The sequence below is a fragment of the Marmota monax genome, unplaced genomic scaffold, assembly GCF_021218885.2.
Source record: "Marmota monax isolate L192 unplaced genomic scaffold, Marmota_monax_Labrador192_F-V1.1 WCK01_AAM20220418_F8-fsc00090, whole genome shotgun sequence".
Lineage (NCBI taxonomy): Eukaryota > Metazoa > Chordata > Mammalia > Rodentia > Sciuridae > Marmota > Marmota monax.
The window spans coordinates 7,920,975-7,937,354 of NW_026695219.1; the positions used below are offsets into that span (position 1 = coordinate 7,920,975).

The 16,380-nt window shown below is 36.1% G+C and overlaps 1 protein-coding gene across 2 annotated transcripts in view; it reads left to right on the forward strand.

The window, feature by feature from the left end:
* Cnst (consortin, connexin sorting protein) overlaps nucleotides 1-14,239 on the forward strand; it is a 96,328-nt gene extending 82,089 nt beyond the window's left edge. For both annotated transcript variants that reach the window (XM_046432533.2, XM_046432534.2), the window contains exons 10-11: nucleotides 7,212-7,347; nucleotides 11,610-14,239. In XM_046432533.2, coding sequence (XP_046288489.1) covers nucleotides 7,212-7,347; nucleotides 11,610-11,815 — 342 coding nt within the window. In that variant the 3' untranslated portion in view covers nucleotides 11,816-14,239. The remainder of the gene's footprint in view (nucleotides 1-7,211; nucleotides 7,348-11,609) is intronic.
* The last annotated feature ends 2,141 nt before the right edge of the window (nucleotides 14,240-16,380 follow it).

Here is a 16,380-nt window from a genome sequence, read left to right on the forward strand (position 1 = left end):
ATGACTTAAATGTAGAGTAACAGGGAGGGTTCCATGCCTTGTCTAGAAAGATTCACTTTTGAAGTTGAAGCACTCTATAATTAAATTAAATACATCCAAGGGTCTCAATCTGACACATAAGCCTGTTTAAACTCCTGTTCTAAGCCAGTTTTTACATTGTCAGTCCCTTCCCATGGCTCCCGGTAGTTTCAGGCTGTGCTTCTTGACTTGACATTCAGGACTCTTGGTAATCTGGTCCACTCTACCTGTCCAACTCCATCTGCTACTGAGCCTAGGTCTCAGCCTATGTTACAGTCACTTGTCTCCTCTCTGCTCTCCACATACACTTTGCACATGGCTGCCCCTGCTTCTTCCAGGTTATGTCATTCTTCCCTGGAACGGTGAACCTCCTTCCCACATCTGATTCTTTCCATCCCTTAACGTCTATTCATGCCTTTTTAGTGTGCAAAGTGCCAAGCATAGTACCTGGCTCCTGGTGACTTCTCAGTAAGTGCTAGCTGCTGCCATGTTCCTTAGTCACTGAAGTTCATAATGTTTGACCTTTGGAACTATTTATCTGGACTTCTTTTTTTTTAATGTTTATTTTTTAGTTTTAGGTGGACACAATATCCTTATTTTATTTTTATTTGGTGCTGAGGATCGAACCCAGCACCTCACGCATGCCAGGCGAGCGCGCTACCACTGGAGCCACATCCCAAGCCCCTTATCTGAATTTCTACTGAGGGAAGGGGCATACTTCCCCTAAAGTTTTGTCCCCAATGTAATCTTCCCTTGTTATTATAGGAAGACACTTATTGTCTTCTGCACCAAATTGCAGACTCCTTAAGGGTAAGGATGCTGCTGGATACATCTTATATCGCTATAAAACCAACATAGACCATTGTTAATAACAACCACTGTATCCAATAAGGCTTTTTTTCCCCCCAAGTTCACTTACAACAATAAATAACCTTTGAAAATAGATTGTTTTGATAATTTTCAAGGAAAACCTACATTTTTCAAAGAAGTATGTTAGATACTGTCCTTATGTAAATTCTTCATCTGAGTATTCATTTACTCTTTGGCATGTTTATTGAGCACCTACTATGTAATAAAAACTGGAGAGAGAGTAGTGAATACAGATCAAGTCCCTACTCTCATGAAGCTTATTTTCTAGAGGGAGAGACACATGATAAACAAGTTCACATAAAAATAAAGTAGTTTCAAATACTGGCAAGGACTGTCAAGTAATTTCACAAGGTGAGGGGATATAAAGTAACTTAACTGATAGTTTTTGTTTTGTTTTTTAATTTTTAATATTTTTTTTAGTTGTAGATTGACACAATAACTTTATTTTATTTGTTTATGTGGTTCTGAGTATCGAACCCAGTGCCTCTCACATGTGAGGCAAGCACTATACCACTGAGCTACAATCCCAGACCCATTAACTGGTAGTTTTTTAAACAGCTTTATGGAAGTTAAAAAGTGGGTGGTAGCTGACATTCTTACCATTTATTTTCCTATCTTAATATTTATTAAATTTTCCCTTTAAGCAAGCAAAACAAATTATAAAAATATGAAGTAATGCCTAATTTAGAAATTTACTTTATGAAACTCCTTATTTTAAACAAAAAACTCTTTCCTTCTTACCATAATCTTTCCAAATCCCACACTGATTCACTTCATCATAATTTGTCTTTTTCCTATTTTGCACTTTCTCCTTATTGCAGTGCTCTAAAATTTAAGGTTGTGGGTTTGACCACCTGCTCTTTCTGAAGATGGTTTTTCTTTCATGTAGCTGGCACCCCTGGGTCCAGCTGTCACTACTTCTTTTAATTTGCTATAGTAATGGCCATGACATTAATCTCTTTCCACGAAAGGTTTTCTATCTAATCACCCGTTTCCCCATGTCTCTAGATTGGCAAGTTTAGCCATATGTTTAAATATCTCCTTTTTTTAAAAAAAGGGGTGTGTGTGTGTGTGTGTGTTTAAGAGAGAGAGAGAGAGATACCAGGGGTAGAACCCACGGCCTCATGTTTGCAAGGCAAACACTCTACCACTGAGCTACAATCCCTATGCCCTAATTTAAGTATCTGAAATGGGGAAATATATAAGATTAGAATTTCTGGCAAAGATATGAACTCATTAGTTTTTTTTTGAAAGTTCTGCTCATCCCACTTTAATTGTATCAAAAGATATGACACGCAGCCGGGGCTATAGCTCAGCAGTAGAGCGCTTGTCTCATACATGTGAGGCACTGAGTTCGATCCTCAGCACCACATAAAAATAAAAGATTAAAAAAAAAAAAAAGATGAAGAGGGGCTGGGATTGTGGCTCAGCGGTAGAGCTCTTGCCTAGCAGGGGCAGGGCCCGGGTTCGATCCTCAGCACCACATAAAAATAAAGGCGTTGTATTGTGTCCATCTACACCTAAAAATTAAATACTTTTTTTAAAAAAGAAGAAAACGAGTAAATCTTTTTTTAAGAAAAAGATATGGCACAAAGCAAAATTTTCGTAGTCTTAGAAAATGAGATCTTTTCACATTGGGGAAATGGCAAGTGATTTAATCCTGAATTTATATTCAAACTCTGCTGGTTACTGGGCAATGCAAGCTTAAGCAAGTTACTTAAGCTCTTTTAAGTTTGGTGTCTTCATCTGTATAATGGGTCTGATAATGCCTATAAAAGAGAGTTGTGAAGATTGAACGTGGTATGTTATCTAAAGACACAGGATACGCTATAGTTCTCACTGTGGTACCTAAAACTAAATGAGCAAGCAGAGACAATCACAGGTGTTTGTTTGTGGTGCTGCTGGGGATAGAACCAGGCCTTTTTCCTTGCTAGGCAAGCTCTCTACCAGGGACCTACACTCCAAGCTCATCACTTGTTTTTTTAGGGAAGAAAGCTAGATGTAAATTTGAAAGTGCTTCTGCAGAAAAATCATTGGCATTTAAGATATTTATAATATACTAATACCATTTATGAATGTTGTCAGTTTAGTTGGAAGCATATGTTTTTGCTCAAAATTTACCAGCCTGGAGGTTCTGGATTAAGTTAAGCCTATATCATTAAAATAATACTTGATATCTGTTTTCTCCTTTAATCTCATGAGCAATGTGTTTACTCTAACAGCAGTCCATTCTGAATGTTTTCCTTATCCTATTAGGAATTACTATTCCAGTAGAGTTGCAAAATAATTTTGTTTTTATAACCAGTTCATTCTGAAAATGCTGCTTAAGGTGGTCATTGATTATTGAGGGCAAGTTTATTTGCAAATATGGAGGACTCAGCCAAATGGATTTTTTAAAGCTCTGCATTTATTCATAAAGTTCCACCAGTAACAATTACATTAATTATGGCACAGACATCCTTTTTGTTCTCAATAGAAGGGTTTAGCATATTTTGTTTGGGTAGGAAACAGTTTGCTAATTGAAATGAGAAATTAAATTTAGTTTTAAAGCTGTTTTTGAGCTTTTTAAGATTCTTCATCTGTCTCAGCATGCATAAAGTGGTAGGTTCAATCCCCAGCCCTACAAAAATCAATCTATTTTATCTTTTAATATTGACATTATGGTAACAACAGCAAAAGAAAACAAAATATTTTTTAAATTTTATTTTGAGACAAGTTTTCATTAAGTTGCCCAGGCTGTCCTCAAATTTGCAATGCTCCTGCCTCAGCCTCCTGAATAGGTGGGATTATAGGCATGTACCACCAAGCCTGGTTTAAAATTTTTTTTTCAGGAATAATTTGGAGGAGACACATTGCAGTGCGTCCTAAATCAATATTTTATTTTCTTTAGAAAATCTTGGCATACTTTAGTGACACCGTAAGCCGAGACCATGACCTTGTTTGGGCTTACTTGCCCTTTGACCATGGAAATAAGGCAGCCCACCAAAGTAGTTTCTTGCTCTGTCCCAATGGAACAAATAGGAGTTGTGTGTGATGGTAGGTCTAAGACCTCTGTCCTAGGCTCTTGCAAAAAATGAAAAAGGACAAATCCTGTCATACCTCCTGATTTTTCTAAGAGTTTCCAGGTTGGTGGACACCTTTTTGCCTCAAGTTGGTCCCATCCTTCTTTGTTCTTCATCTATAAGACCAGAAAACAGTTAGGGGGGAAAAAACACCCTAGAGAATATCCCTGAAAAGAGCACCCTTCTTCACTTAGGACAGCTGGGACAGGCCCTCCTGAAACAAAAGATTTTTATAGGATTTTTTAAAAAAGAAAATATGTGGTTAGATTTTTAACGAAGAATCAACGGATGACAGGAAGGACAAGTCAAAACTAAATGTTGATTCATCCCACACAACTCACAACTGTAATTTCTCATACTCTGCCTCTTTCCTCTTTAAAAAAAGTTGCCCAAGTTCATTGCTGCCCATATAGTGAATAAGGTGGGATAGCCTGATCAGGCTTCCAGAGCAAAACACCCCACAAATTGAGCAGAGCTAAGGTAGGGACTGAGCAGCTGCTGCATCAGGCCAGCTCTGGGTCCAGGTGGCACATTCTGTGCTTTTCCAGAGGACTTTAAGAGCTTTTCTTAGTCTGTCAATATCCATTTATTCATACTTACAATATTGTTTTACTTATGGTTTGTGCTTATTTCTTGCTTTTATGGATTCAAAATTCATATCAGAAAGATACAATTAACAGTAATACCACACCTTAGAACTATTTTTAATCTGAAAAAACAAATTTTTTTTCAAAGTTAAAAGAGCACCTTAAAAGCTCCCAGAATGGAGGGAATGGTCAAGCCCTTGCTTAGCATGGATGAAGCCCTGGATTCAGTCCCGAGCACTACTCAAAACAAAAAACTGTTCTGTTGCCTGGTTCAGTAGTAGGTGATTGTAGTTCTAGCCACACAAGAAATTGAGGCAGGAGGATCACTTGAGCCCCAAAATTGAAGATTAGCTCAGGTAACATAGCCAAGACCCCTATTTCAAAAGCACAACAAACAAATTCCATCAATATATACAACTATAATGCATCAATTTAAAAATGTGAAGGGAAAAAAAAGCACAACAAAACAAAAACTCCCACAGTAGGTAAATTCACTTTTGGTAAATGTACATATTTATTTTATGGGAAAATAGGTATTAAATGACTCTGTGAGTCCCCTCTACCTTTTTTTTTTTTTTTTTTCCAAACTGGGGATTCAACCCAGGGGCTCTTTACCACTGAATTACATGCCCAGTCCTTTTAATTTTTTTTTTTTGAGACAGGGCCTTGCTAAGTTGCCAAGGCTGGCCTTAAATGTGGGATTCTCCTGCCTTTGTTTCCCAAGTTGCTGGCATTATGGATATGTACCACCATGCCCAACTTCAATGATACATCTTTAGTACCAATGTATTAATTTAAATTAATTTCTATTTTCCATCCCTTGCTCTTTAGAAAGATTCCTCTTCAGAATTTCTTCCCTCTCAGTTTCAGCACGATGCTTATAAAATAATTTTTCTTTGTTTATGAAGCTCTTTTTTTTCTAGAGAGAGAGAGAGAGAGAATTTTTTAATATTTATTTTTTTTTTAGTTTTCGGTGGACACAACATCTTTGTTTGTATGTGGTGCTGAGGATCGAACCCGGGCCGCACGCATGTCAGGCGAGCCGCTTGAGCCACATCCCCAGCCCTGAAGGAGCTCTTTAATATTGTTTCTTTGTAAAGAAAGATTGGAGACTTTGTGCGTGTCAGCGGGAGGGAGATGGAACCCCAGGCCTTTCACATGCTAGAGCTAGCTACATCCTCAGCCCTATAAAGAAAGATTTTAAAGACTATTCCTAATGTCACTAAAGTATTTTAGGTTTCTCAGAACCAAGACAAATGAAATATATATCTCCTATAAAAAGAATAAATTGCTGAATATTGATTTTTTTTTTTTGACATTATGGTTTCCATAGATCCATGTTCAGAAAAGCTTGTAGAAGACTATCTGGAGTTATTTACCCCTAAAAGCCCTGAGTTATAAAAAGACCTAATACAATCATTAACGTTTATGCATAGCACATTATCAGAGATTGCTGGCTAGAGCTGGAAATCATATTAAGTGTTTTATGGCATTGATCAGATAAATGACATGACAGGCAGTCCTCAGCTTACAGTGATCTGATACCAGCAAGTTGCTGACATCCACAGTGTTAGGCCCACAATGGCCACCTAAGTCATCACCTGTAGCTCAGAACAAGCAGGTAACTCACAAGTCAACTTCTGTGGATGAGTCTGCTGCCTAGGAGTCCATGTGAAGGCCTTCTGCCTCCCAGCCTGGCCTTTCCTACTGATCCTCTTCTCTCTCACTGCATCTTGGAGTTTTTAGTTCCTAAATGGCAAGGGTTTTTGTTTTTGTTTTTAAATAAGAAATAGAACATAAGCAGGAGAGAGGTAGCCCAAGTGAAAACTAGAAGGCAACATAGAAAAGGGTAGTGGTGGGGACCTGAAGATGTGTTGGGATACTTTTCCCATGAAGGGACAAATTGTGAATATTTTAGACTTAATGGTCTGATGTAACTACCTTTCTGCCATTATATCCCCAGAACAGCCATGGGCAATATGTAGATGAGGGGCTGGGCTGGATTCCAGTTAAATTTATTTATAAAAATACACAATGATTCTCTGGCCTGCTGGCCATAGTTTGCCAACCTCTGTATATAAAATAATATATCCATGTTAGACTGGCTCTGAGGGAAGTTCTAGAGATGTCCCTAATATGTTTTGAATATAGAGCTTTATTTTAGTAAATAGATACTTTCTCAGAGGAATTGAAGATAAATCTCATTTGATGTTAAAAGCTTGGTGTTGGATACTTTCTAAGTCTCATGTGTTTATTTCTTAAAAATTACTGATGAATGAAAAGAGCTGTGATGGAGTTTAAGCATCCAGTGTAAAGCAAAACCAGCATTAAGCAACCAGGGCTGTAAGTGATCATGTACAGATAACTTAAGGGGAAGTTAAACTACAAAGCAAGGTAGTTAATGGAGTTCTTGAGGTCTCCTGCTGGTTCCTGGAGTCAGTTCCAGGTCAGGAAGAGGAGTCAGGGGTTTGGACTTATGTGTTTGTCAGCTGCCTGCATGGAATTGAAAATTTTTTTTCTGTTATATGTTGATTATGATTTTTCCCATAAGAATTGGATATACCTGAATAAAAATTCAAATATCTGTTGAATTGAATTAGCCTTTTTACAACATGTAAAATATTGCTGACATATCCCACCTTAATATAACAAATCATTCTTTGATCTTTGGCAGGTTGTTCCTGCTGAAGGGTTGGTCTCTATATTAAAGAAAAGGAATGATACTGTAGGAGATCATCCTGCCCAAATGCAGCAGAAATCATCTAAGAGAAGAGTGAGATTCCAAGAAATAGATGATAACTTGGATCCAGGTAAACTGCTGAGCCCTTTTCTTTTTAATAGTTTTAGTTGTAGATAGACATAATACTTTTATTTTGTTTACTTATATGTGGTGCTAAGGATCAAACCCAATGCCTCACATGTGCTAGGCAAGCACTCTACCACTGCTACACCCCTAGCCCTTGCTGAGCACTTTTCTAATGCTGTTAACAGTCAGTGTTTGCTGGAAGAATCAATTGTTATATGATGTGATGTTTGCTGACAGAATAGGTAAAAGAATATATGAACTTAGTTGCTTTATCTGCTAAGAAGGAAAAATATAAAATATACATTCAAACCATCATCATAAATTATTTAGAAGCATTTTGCTCAAATGAGTGAGCAAGTTAAGAAGTTCAATTCATGGTTTCCCTGTTCCATAGATAATCCACCATATTGAGACTTCATTTCAATTTCTTTCTTTAGCATTTTTTTTTTTACAAAACAAGTTTGCCAATTAATATTCAATAGCCAATTAATATTCCTCCTTAATTGTGAAAAATATTTATGAATCACGAGTATGTTCTTTTCAGCAATTCCTTCTTCACTTTGTAGAAAATAGTGTCTCCCAAGAGCAACAATTTAACACTGTTACTATGGTTTGATTTTTTTCCCTCCTGGGCTTATGCTTAAGGTGGTTGCCCTAGCAAACAGTGCTATCTTTTGAGGTTTCAAATAGGCTTACCTGAAACACAGATAAATAAGAGTGGAAAAATGGCCAAGAACCTTTAAACTCTTAACAACTATAAAGCTTGTAGGGGCCTTGAAATAATTTTTTCTAACCCCTCACTTGCACCTTGCTTTTCACTGTCAAGATCTTCTCCATGTAAAGTGCTTGGTTCTGTTTGTGCTAATTTATACTAAATCTGCTTAGTAGGAGGAACCTGGATTTGTAGATCTCAGTTCCTATTTCACTTACTAGCCAGACCAAGTCATTTAACTTTGGGAGACTCAGATTCATCATCTTTAAAGATAAAAAAAATAGCATTTGCATCTCTGCCTTTATGAGAACCGAAAAACATCTGACAATGAATATGAAGTCATTTTGACAGTTATGAAAGTTTTGTGTAAATGTTTGATGCTGGTAATGATTTATTCCAAAGCTGTGTAGCTTACATAGTGCTTAGGAATAAGCCTCACCTTCTGCCAAAGCTTCCTGAATGGAAGTTATTCTGCTGAATCAGTTCTTCCACTAAATCATCTCTATTCACTAGAAATATAATGTGAGACTCATGTGATTTTAAATTTTATAATAGCTATGTTTAAATAGTAATCAATTGTAGCCAAGCCTGGTGGCACATACCTATAATCCCAGCTACTGGGGAGGCTGAGATAGGAAGATCACAAGTTTAAAGCCAGCCTTAACAACTTAATGAGATCATGTCTCAATATTTAAAATTAAAAGGATTGGAGAGGACAACTCAGTGGTGGAGCATTGCTGGGTTCAATCCCCATTTCCACTGGGAAAAAAAAAAAGTTTATATTTATTTCAACATGTGAGCAATCTGAAAAAATTGGGTTTTCACTTCTTTTTTTTCACACTGAATTTTCCCAATCTGGTATGCATTTTTTGCACTTGATAGCATATTTGTTCAGACCAGCCACATGTCAAGTTCTCAACAGCCACATGCAGCTCATGACTTTCACATTAGACAGCATGGCTCTAAACTGTTTTAGTACATATAGATAAAACAAACAGAAGAAGTATTTTTAAACACTTAAACTGCTCAGATATTTGTACTGTATATGAATGCAATCATCCTGGTTCCAGGATCCCTGAACAAAATCTGTGGATGTTCAAATCCCTTTCGTAAATGGCATAGTATTTCTATATGACCTATGCTTACCCTCCTGTATACTTTCACTCATCCCTATTACTTATAATATGTAATGCATTGTAAATAGTTGCCATACAGTATTATTTAAGGAATAATGATGAGAAAAAAGTCTGCATATTCAATACAAACTGGTCCCCAACCCCCTGGGATATTTGCCATCTGTGGTTGGTGAATCCACAGATGCAGGACCCACAGATATGGAGGGCTGACTATAAATGATAATGAAGATAAATATGGAAAGATGCATACACATTAAATAAGCGCATGAAAGGAAATTATATTTTAAAAAGAAAGAAAGACAAAGCTCGAACTGACCAAAACTTAAAAAACACAATGTCAATGATATAATTCTACTTTTTAAAAATTTGTATTGAGCTGCAAGTGTTGCTCAGTGGTAGAGCACTTTCCTAGTATGCACAAGGCCCTGGGTTCCATTCCCAGCACTGCCAAGAAAAACTAACAAAAAATGAACTATTTTAAAATGCAAGCTGGACATGATGGCACACACCTGTAATCCCAACAACTTAGGATGCTGAGGCAGGAGGATTGCAAGTTCAAAGCCAGCCTTAGCAATGGTGAGGCACTGAGCAACTCAGACCCTGTCTCTAAATAAAATACGAAATAGGGCTGGGCGTGTGGCTCAATGGTTGAGTGCCCCTGAGTTCAATCCTTGGTACAAAAAAAAAAGCAAAATTAAAAATGCAAATCAAAGAACCATATGATTACGTAATACTATCTGTATAAAAGTTCTAAAATTAGATATATCTGATTTAGAAAGGTGCATACCATATTTAACAGTGTGTAACTCTGAGAAGGGAAGAGAATAGGATTGTAGGAGAAAAAGGGACAGATCCTTAGACTTAGATACTTTATGTTCAAATTTTTATAAGAAGAATATATTCATATATTACTGTAAAATCTTTCATATAAAGTGTATTTTGTATCGTTTAGATTTTATAAAATTTATTTTTCAAGAAATAATATATGCTAATCTTGAATTCAGACAGTAATGAAGTAAAAAGTATGAGTCCCACAACCTTCTTACCCCTTTCCCTAAGTGCTGCTTGGAATTTCTTATCATTCTTTCAAGTCATATTCTGTGTATATATGTGCATATGTGTGTGTACATGTGTCTATATGAGTTCTATATATCCTGCTAGGTAACTTCTTTTTAAAATTTAACCATGAATCTTTTTTTTAAATATTTTTTTTAGTTGTCAGTAGACCTTTATTTTATTTATTTATTTATATGTGGTGCTAAGAATTAAACCCAGTGCCTCACACATGCTAGGCAAGTGTTCTGCCACTGAGGCACAACCCCAGCCCAATGAATCTTGAATATCTTTCTGTGAAAGAACATTTCCTAAATTTACTTCATTCAGCTTAATAATTGTACAATATTCCATTATATAAATATCTCATAATTAAACTATCCCATGTAACATGATTAACCAAGTTATTTGCATCATTCTGCTAAGCAGATTCTGTTACAGTGAACAAATTTGTACATATGTTGTTACGTATTAGGCTCATCTGTGAGCTAATTCCTAAAAGTGGATTTGTTGGACTAATGTTGAGACCATATATCACAGTTGGCCCAAGATAGTCCTGGTTTTTCCCAGGGGTCTCAGCATTGCATTCAGTTAACCCTGTGTCACTCTTAGACATGTCCAGGCTAGAACATAAATTAGTTCTAAATTTTAATAGATACTGCCACTTTATCTCCCAAAAAAGTTTATATTTGCCTTCATTGTGCTGAAGATTTAAAATTATTTAGTCTTCCCAAAATATTTTTAGTTTTCTTTAATTATAAAGATCATTAGGATTTTTCAACCAAAGAATAGTTATTTTCCCCAGTATAGAAAGACCAATGTGGACATTTTTATTAGAAACAAGCCTGCCAAAATTGTTAAGCAAAATAAGAAGAAATTATAACAATTTTTAGAACTTCTCTGTTCCACTAAATAAGAACAAAAATGAGTATGACTAGAATGCAAAGGGGATCCCACCCAAAGACATTTTCATTGTGTTACATAAAATTGACTTTCATTCAAGGTGGTCCCATGACATAAACTTCAAAGACATTGTAATTAAAGCCAAAGTGTATATTCTAAAACAACATCATTACACCATCTGAGGAATATTGCCATTTTTCTTCTTTTTGATGGAAGTTATATTCATTGTACAAATGAGCTGGTTTTAATTTCAGCATTCACAAGCTCCACAAATATGAATCTTTATAGTAACTAATAGGTGGGCCTTTGTAGGGTTTGTAGATGCACGTGTTTTCTGTCTAAAAGCCCTGGCTCTAGAGTTTTAACTACGAAAAATCCTATTATCTTAATCAGGGGAAAGACAGCAGATGCTAAGATTTCCATTGATGACAATTTAACCTCACTCTCTTCTCATGTTTGCAGATGAAGTTGGAGGTGGCTCTTGTATTTTACTGATCTTGCTGTGCATAGCAACAGTTTTCCTTAGTGTTGGAGGAACTGCGTTATACTGCACTTTTGGCGACATGGAGTCACCTGTTTGTACAGACTTTGCAGACAACATGGACTTCTATTACACCAAATTACTCCAGGGAATGGCAGAACTGAAACACTGGATCTACCTCTCCTAGCAACACTCAAGGGGGACAGTCACATTGGCAGTGAGAATGAAAGATGTGAAACTTTCTAAACAGCTTTTATTTCAGAGTTCTGAAACATTCCCCCTAACCCCCAATGAAGACCCAAGAATACCCAAAACAGCAACTTTAAATGGCAATCCAGAGGACATCTGTTAGAATATCTACATAATGAGGTGTTATTGATGTAACCATCATGGATGAAGAAATGATCTTTGGAGAGGTATCCATCTCTTCACTGCTTCTTAGAGCAATGAGGAACACTGAACAGATTATGCTGGGCAGTCTTGTAACCACACTGTTTCTAGCTCCTGTCAAGCTAATGGTTAAAGGACACCTCTGGTTTAGATTTGTTGGTCTACAGGCATTCCTTCTAGCCATCATGCAATAAGTTTGTTTATAATCAGAGTTCCTTATGGTTCCAATGTCATTTTTTAGTTACCCTTGGGAGCTATGTAATTTAGGCCTTTTGTATTATTTCCAGATTCTGCTATCCATTTGTGAAATGGCTCTGTGTGTGTGTGTGTGTGCGCGCGCGCGCGCGCACGCATGTATCTCAAGCAGTTCTCATAAGCAAATATCCAACATAGAGTAACAGAGATTATCTTTATTCTTTTAACTTGACTATGATGTGCAGGCACAAATATTTGAAGAAGGCTTAGCTGTAGAATAGATGAATTGTAGAAATGGTGGCCCTGAAATGAGAAACTGTGACAGATCTGTGGCAATTAAATTGATTGAGTAGCCAGAAATTAATCACAGTCCTGAAGGCAAAATTAAAGAGCTCCCCCTGAGTCTCAGGAACAGTTTGATCACGGACTCAGTGCTTCCTGAAGTGGTGAACGCTGAAATCAACATGATTCAGCAAACACATACTGAGCATCTATTATGTTCTGAGAATCTAAAAAACAGAATATGGACATAAATATAAAATCCCTACTACAGATGTCTTAATTCTGGTCATATAAAGTAAGCCAGTCCTTTGGCGAGTGAAATTAAATCACCATATATAATTCAGTATTAACAGATCATGCATTCAGGTGTTTTAATATGCATTCATATCATGGGCTTGATTTAGACTCTATTGTGGGGTCATTAAGTGAAAATTCAATCATACCTTAAATAGGCAAAAGTATGATTTTTATTTAAATCTGTCAGTTAGGTGGCCTAACATTTAGGAAGCCTTGCTTTGACTTTTTATATCGCAGGCAGCATTTAAAAAACAAAAACATGAATTATAGTTTTTTAGCAAGTGATTATTATTTTCTGTTTTTCCTCTTAGGATCATTTGAAAGAAAAAGGGAGAAATTGCTTTCTAGTTGTTACTGGCTGGTACAGTACTTTCCTTTGTGTTTTTGCTTATTTATTTAGATTATATGAATTTAAAGGGCTTTTTATAAGTTGAAAGTGTGTTGCTAAGCATGCATTTGGTTATCCCAATGCTAGATACTTAATTATTATGTACTAGTGTTTTGATTTTTCTATAATTTCACCTCAGTGTGTTTGGGGGCTTGTTTATTTTTAAACTGATGTTTTGTTTTTACTTGTAATACTGTCTGGCTTGTCTTTATCATGTCACTATAAACTGTAATATTTCGAATGGTTATAGATCAAAGATATTTATTTAGAAGTGTACAAGATACTGAAATTTAGATTCCTTATACTTAAGGCTGATTTTATTAGAAGATTATTTTAATGATGTAATATAAATTTTAAGACTTTGTATTCAAATTGTATATAAAATATGTAATCTGTCCACGGTACTATCTTAAGTGGTTCTATAAAAGCCGCTCACAAGATCTACTGTATGGAGCCTCCTTGTCATAGACAAACCTCTTCTGTGCTACCCTCATAATTTCTAGTTGCAGGAATTTGGTGATCCTTATTTTAGCCAATTTTATGTCAAGAGAAGTCAAAATTTCCCTCCTATTTACCTTTTTAGGTCACCATGAGAGTCCTATATAATCTCTGATGTTATGTTTGCAACCTAGGCCACTTTTTTGAAACCTGGGATTTCCTAGGAACCTTCACATTATAATGAAAAAGTTGAGATAATACCTTGTTAGTCAGGGCTCCCAGTCATGTCTTGAGAAACCACGGATATCTTCACCACTTCCCAGAGGTGGTGAGATGAGCTCAGGAGCTTATCAATATTTTGACTTAAAATAGGCATGAAATCTCACTTAGAAAAAATTAGGGAAACTTTAAAAAATGTAATAGTAAATTATTGCATGAATTGGAGTAATTCCATCCAGTGATGAAAGGATTGTTATATCATGCGTAAAAAGTTTATCCAGTTTTACTGAAATGTAATTTTTCCTCTCATTTGAAAGTACTGATAACTGTTTGTAACTAATCTTCCTTAAGAACTGTATTTGAGGGTATCACATTGGGCTTGTAATTTAAAATCTACACCAATGAAGTGTCTCAGAGAATTTATTTGAATCCTTGGATGTTCAGGAAAGCTGCTTTAAAGCAAGAAAAGTAATTTCAGGAATTGGTCTGACCCACCGATATTTGGGGAAGTCTAATCACCCCCTAAGTAAAGGTTCCTCTGCTTCTAAAACGCCTCCCCCATCTGCCTGACACAGTAGCTGAAATCCACTCTAAAAATACAGTCTCTCAGATTTGAAAATCAAATCTGGGAGGTTTACTTCATCAGGCTGTGAATTTGTGTCTTAAATGTGGAGAAGATTTGAAATTTGAAGGTGGGCCTTCCTTACTTTGTAAGGACGGATCCAAGTTTGGTCTTGCTGGAATGATAGGAGGATATGGGGTGAGGGGAACAGCCAGTATGAAAAAAGGGGTAAGAGTTGAGGAGAAAAAGAGGAAAGATGGATAAAAACAAAGAAATCCCTCAGTTGTTCGCCCATTTGGCTGAAGTTAGTCTAGACTTGTGGCATGTACTCCAAATACAAATGGAGATGAATTTTTAACTTTCTGCTGATGTGACCTGTGTAACTCTGTTCATTTCTTTGGGCTCAGTTAATATTAACTGACTCTTGTGTACTACTTTATGCATTATTCGTAGCATTTTAACATTTATTCATTTAATGCTTAGATTAGTAAATACATATCCTCAAGTCCAGGTCTTATAACTCCTAAAACCATTATACTTTCTATTCTGTCATGTTTCCTTCACCTTCAAAAAAGAATTAGGAATAGAGGCTGGGGTTGTGACTCAGTGGCAGAGCTCTTGCCTCATTCGTGTGCAGCACTGGGTTCGATCCTCAGCACCACATAAAAATAAATGAATAAAGGTATTGTGTCCATCTACAACTAAAACTAATTTTTTAAAAAAAGAAATAAGAATGAGTCCAGGATTTATGGCACAAATTCTAGTGTCATCTTCTATCTCAACAACCTCAAAGATAAGCATTTTTGAGCCTCATGTTTAAAATTTCCTTATGGAATTCCAGTACTACTTAAGTTTCCTTGAGTTTAGGCTGCTGAGAGAAATGGTAAGACCTATGATCATCTCTTCTCTCTGGTCAAGGAAGAGTTACTCCCAAACTCCCTCAGATCAGTGCAGAGCCATGAGCTACAGTATTTGTCACTACATACACCTTGACAGACATTTGGATGTCTGCAGTGTTCCTGGCACAGAGCATGTGGGGGCTCCGGAAATTAGAAATAGTACCAGCCTAAAGATTTAGCATCTGGTAAGGGAAATGTGTTTTTGAAGAGGGATAAAAAAGAAGAAACTGGAGAACATGTTACTCCTAGGGGTGGAGCTCATTCTTTCCTATTTATATGTCGTGTACTATTAGGAATAAAAGTCAAATTTTATCTAGGCCACCTGCACAGCAATTTGATAGGAATCTTGATGGGGATCATTTCTCACAGCCAAAGACCTGGTAATTGTGACCTAATAATTATTACTTTTCACTTGTAGTTAGCACTTCTGGCATTAATAGCTGGCAGGTTTTCCAGCAGTGGAAATCATCTCAGTAAGCCTTCTTTGAAATTTAAAGTCTTAATTTCCCTGAATTGAAAACTTTCACACAAAGAAAAATCTAGTCCCAGATGGCTTCACAGTAAGTTCTGTCAATCATTTAAGTAAGACCTAATATCTATCCTACAAAATACTCTTTTAGAAAGAGAGAGTACTTGTTAATTCATTTTATGAGACCAATTTTATTCTAATACTAAGACGAGACAATGCAGTAAGAAAACTAAGACCAATCTCATTGAAGAACTTAGACACAAAAATCTTTAACAAAATAGTAGGTCAATTTTATAGAACATATAAAAGGACAATGGACTATCGTGAAAAAATGCGATTTATCCCAGAAATACAATGAGTTAATATTAAACATTAACTCAATATAATTCATCATTTTAACAAAATAAAAAGAAAATCCATATGATCATGTTAATGAGTATGCATTAATTGTACATCATTCGTAGAAAAACTGAAACTGGAAGTTAATTTCTACAACTTGATAAAAGGACATTTATGAAAAATCAACAACTAATGTTAGATATTTGTTGGAAAAAGACCAAATGGTTCTCTTCTAAGATCAGGAACAAAGCAAAGGCCACTTCTATTCAACATT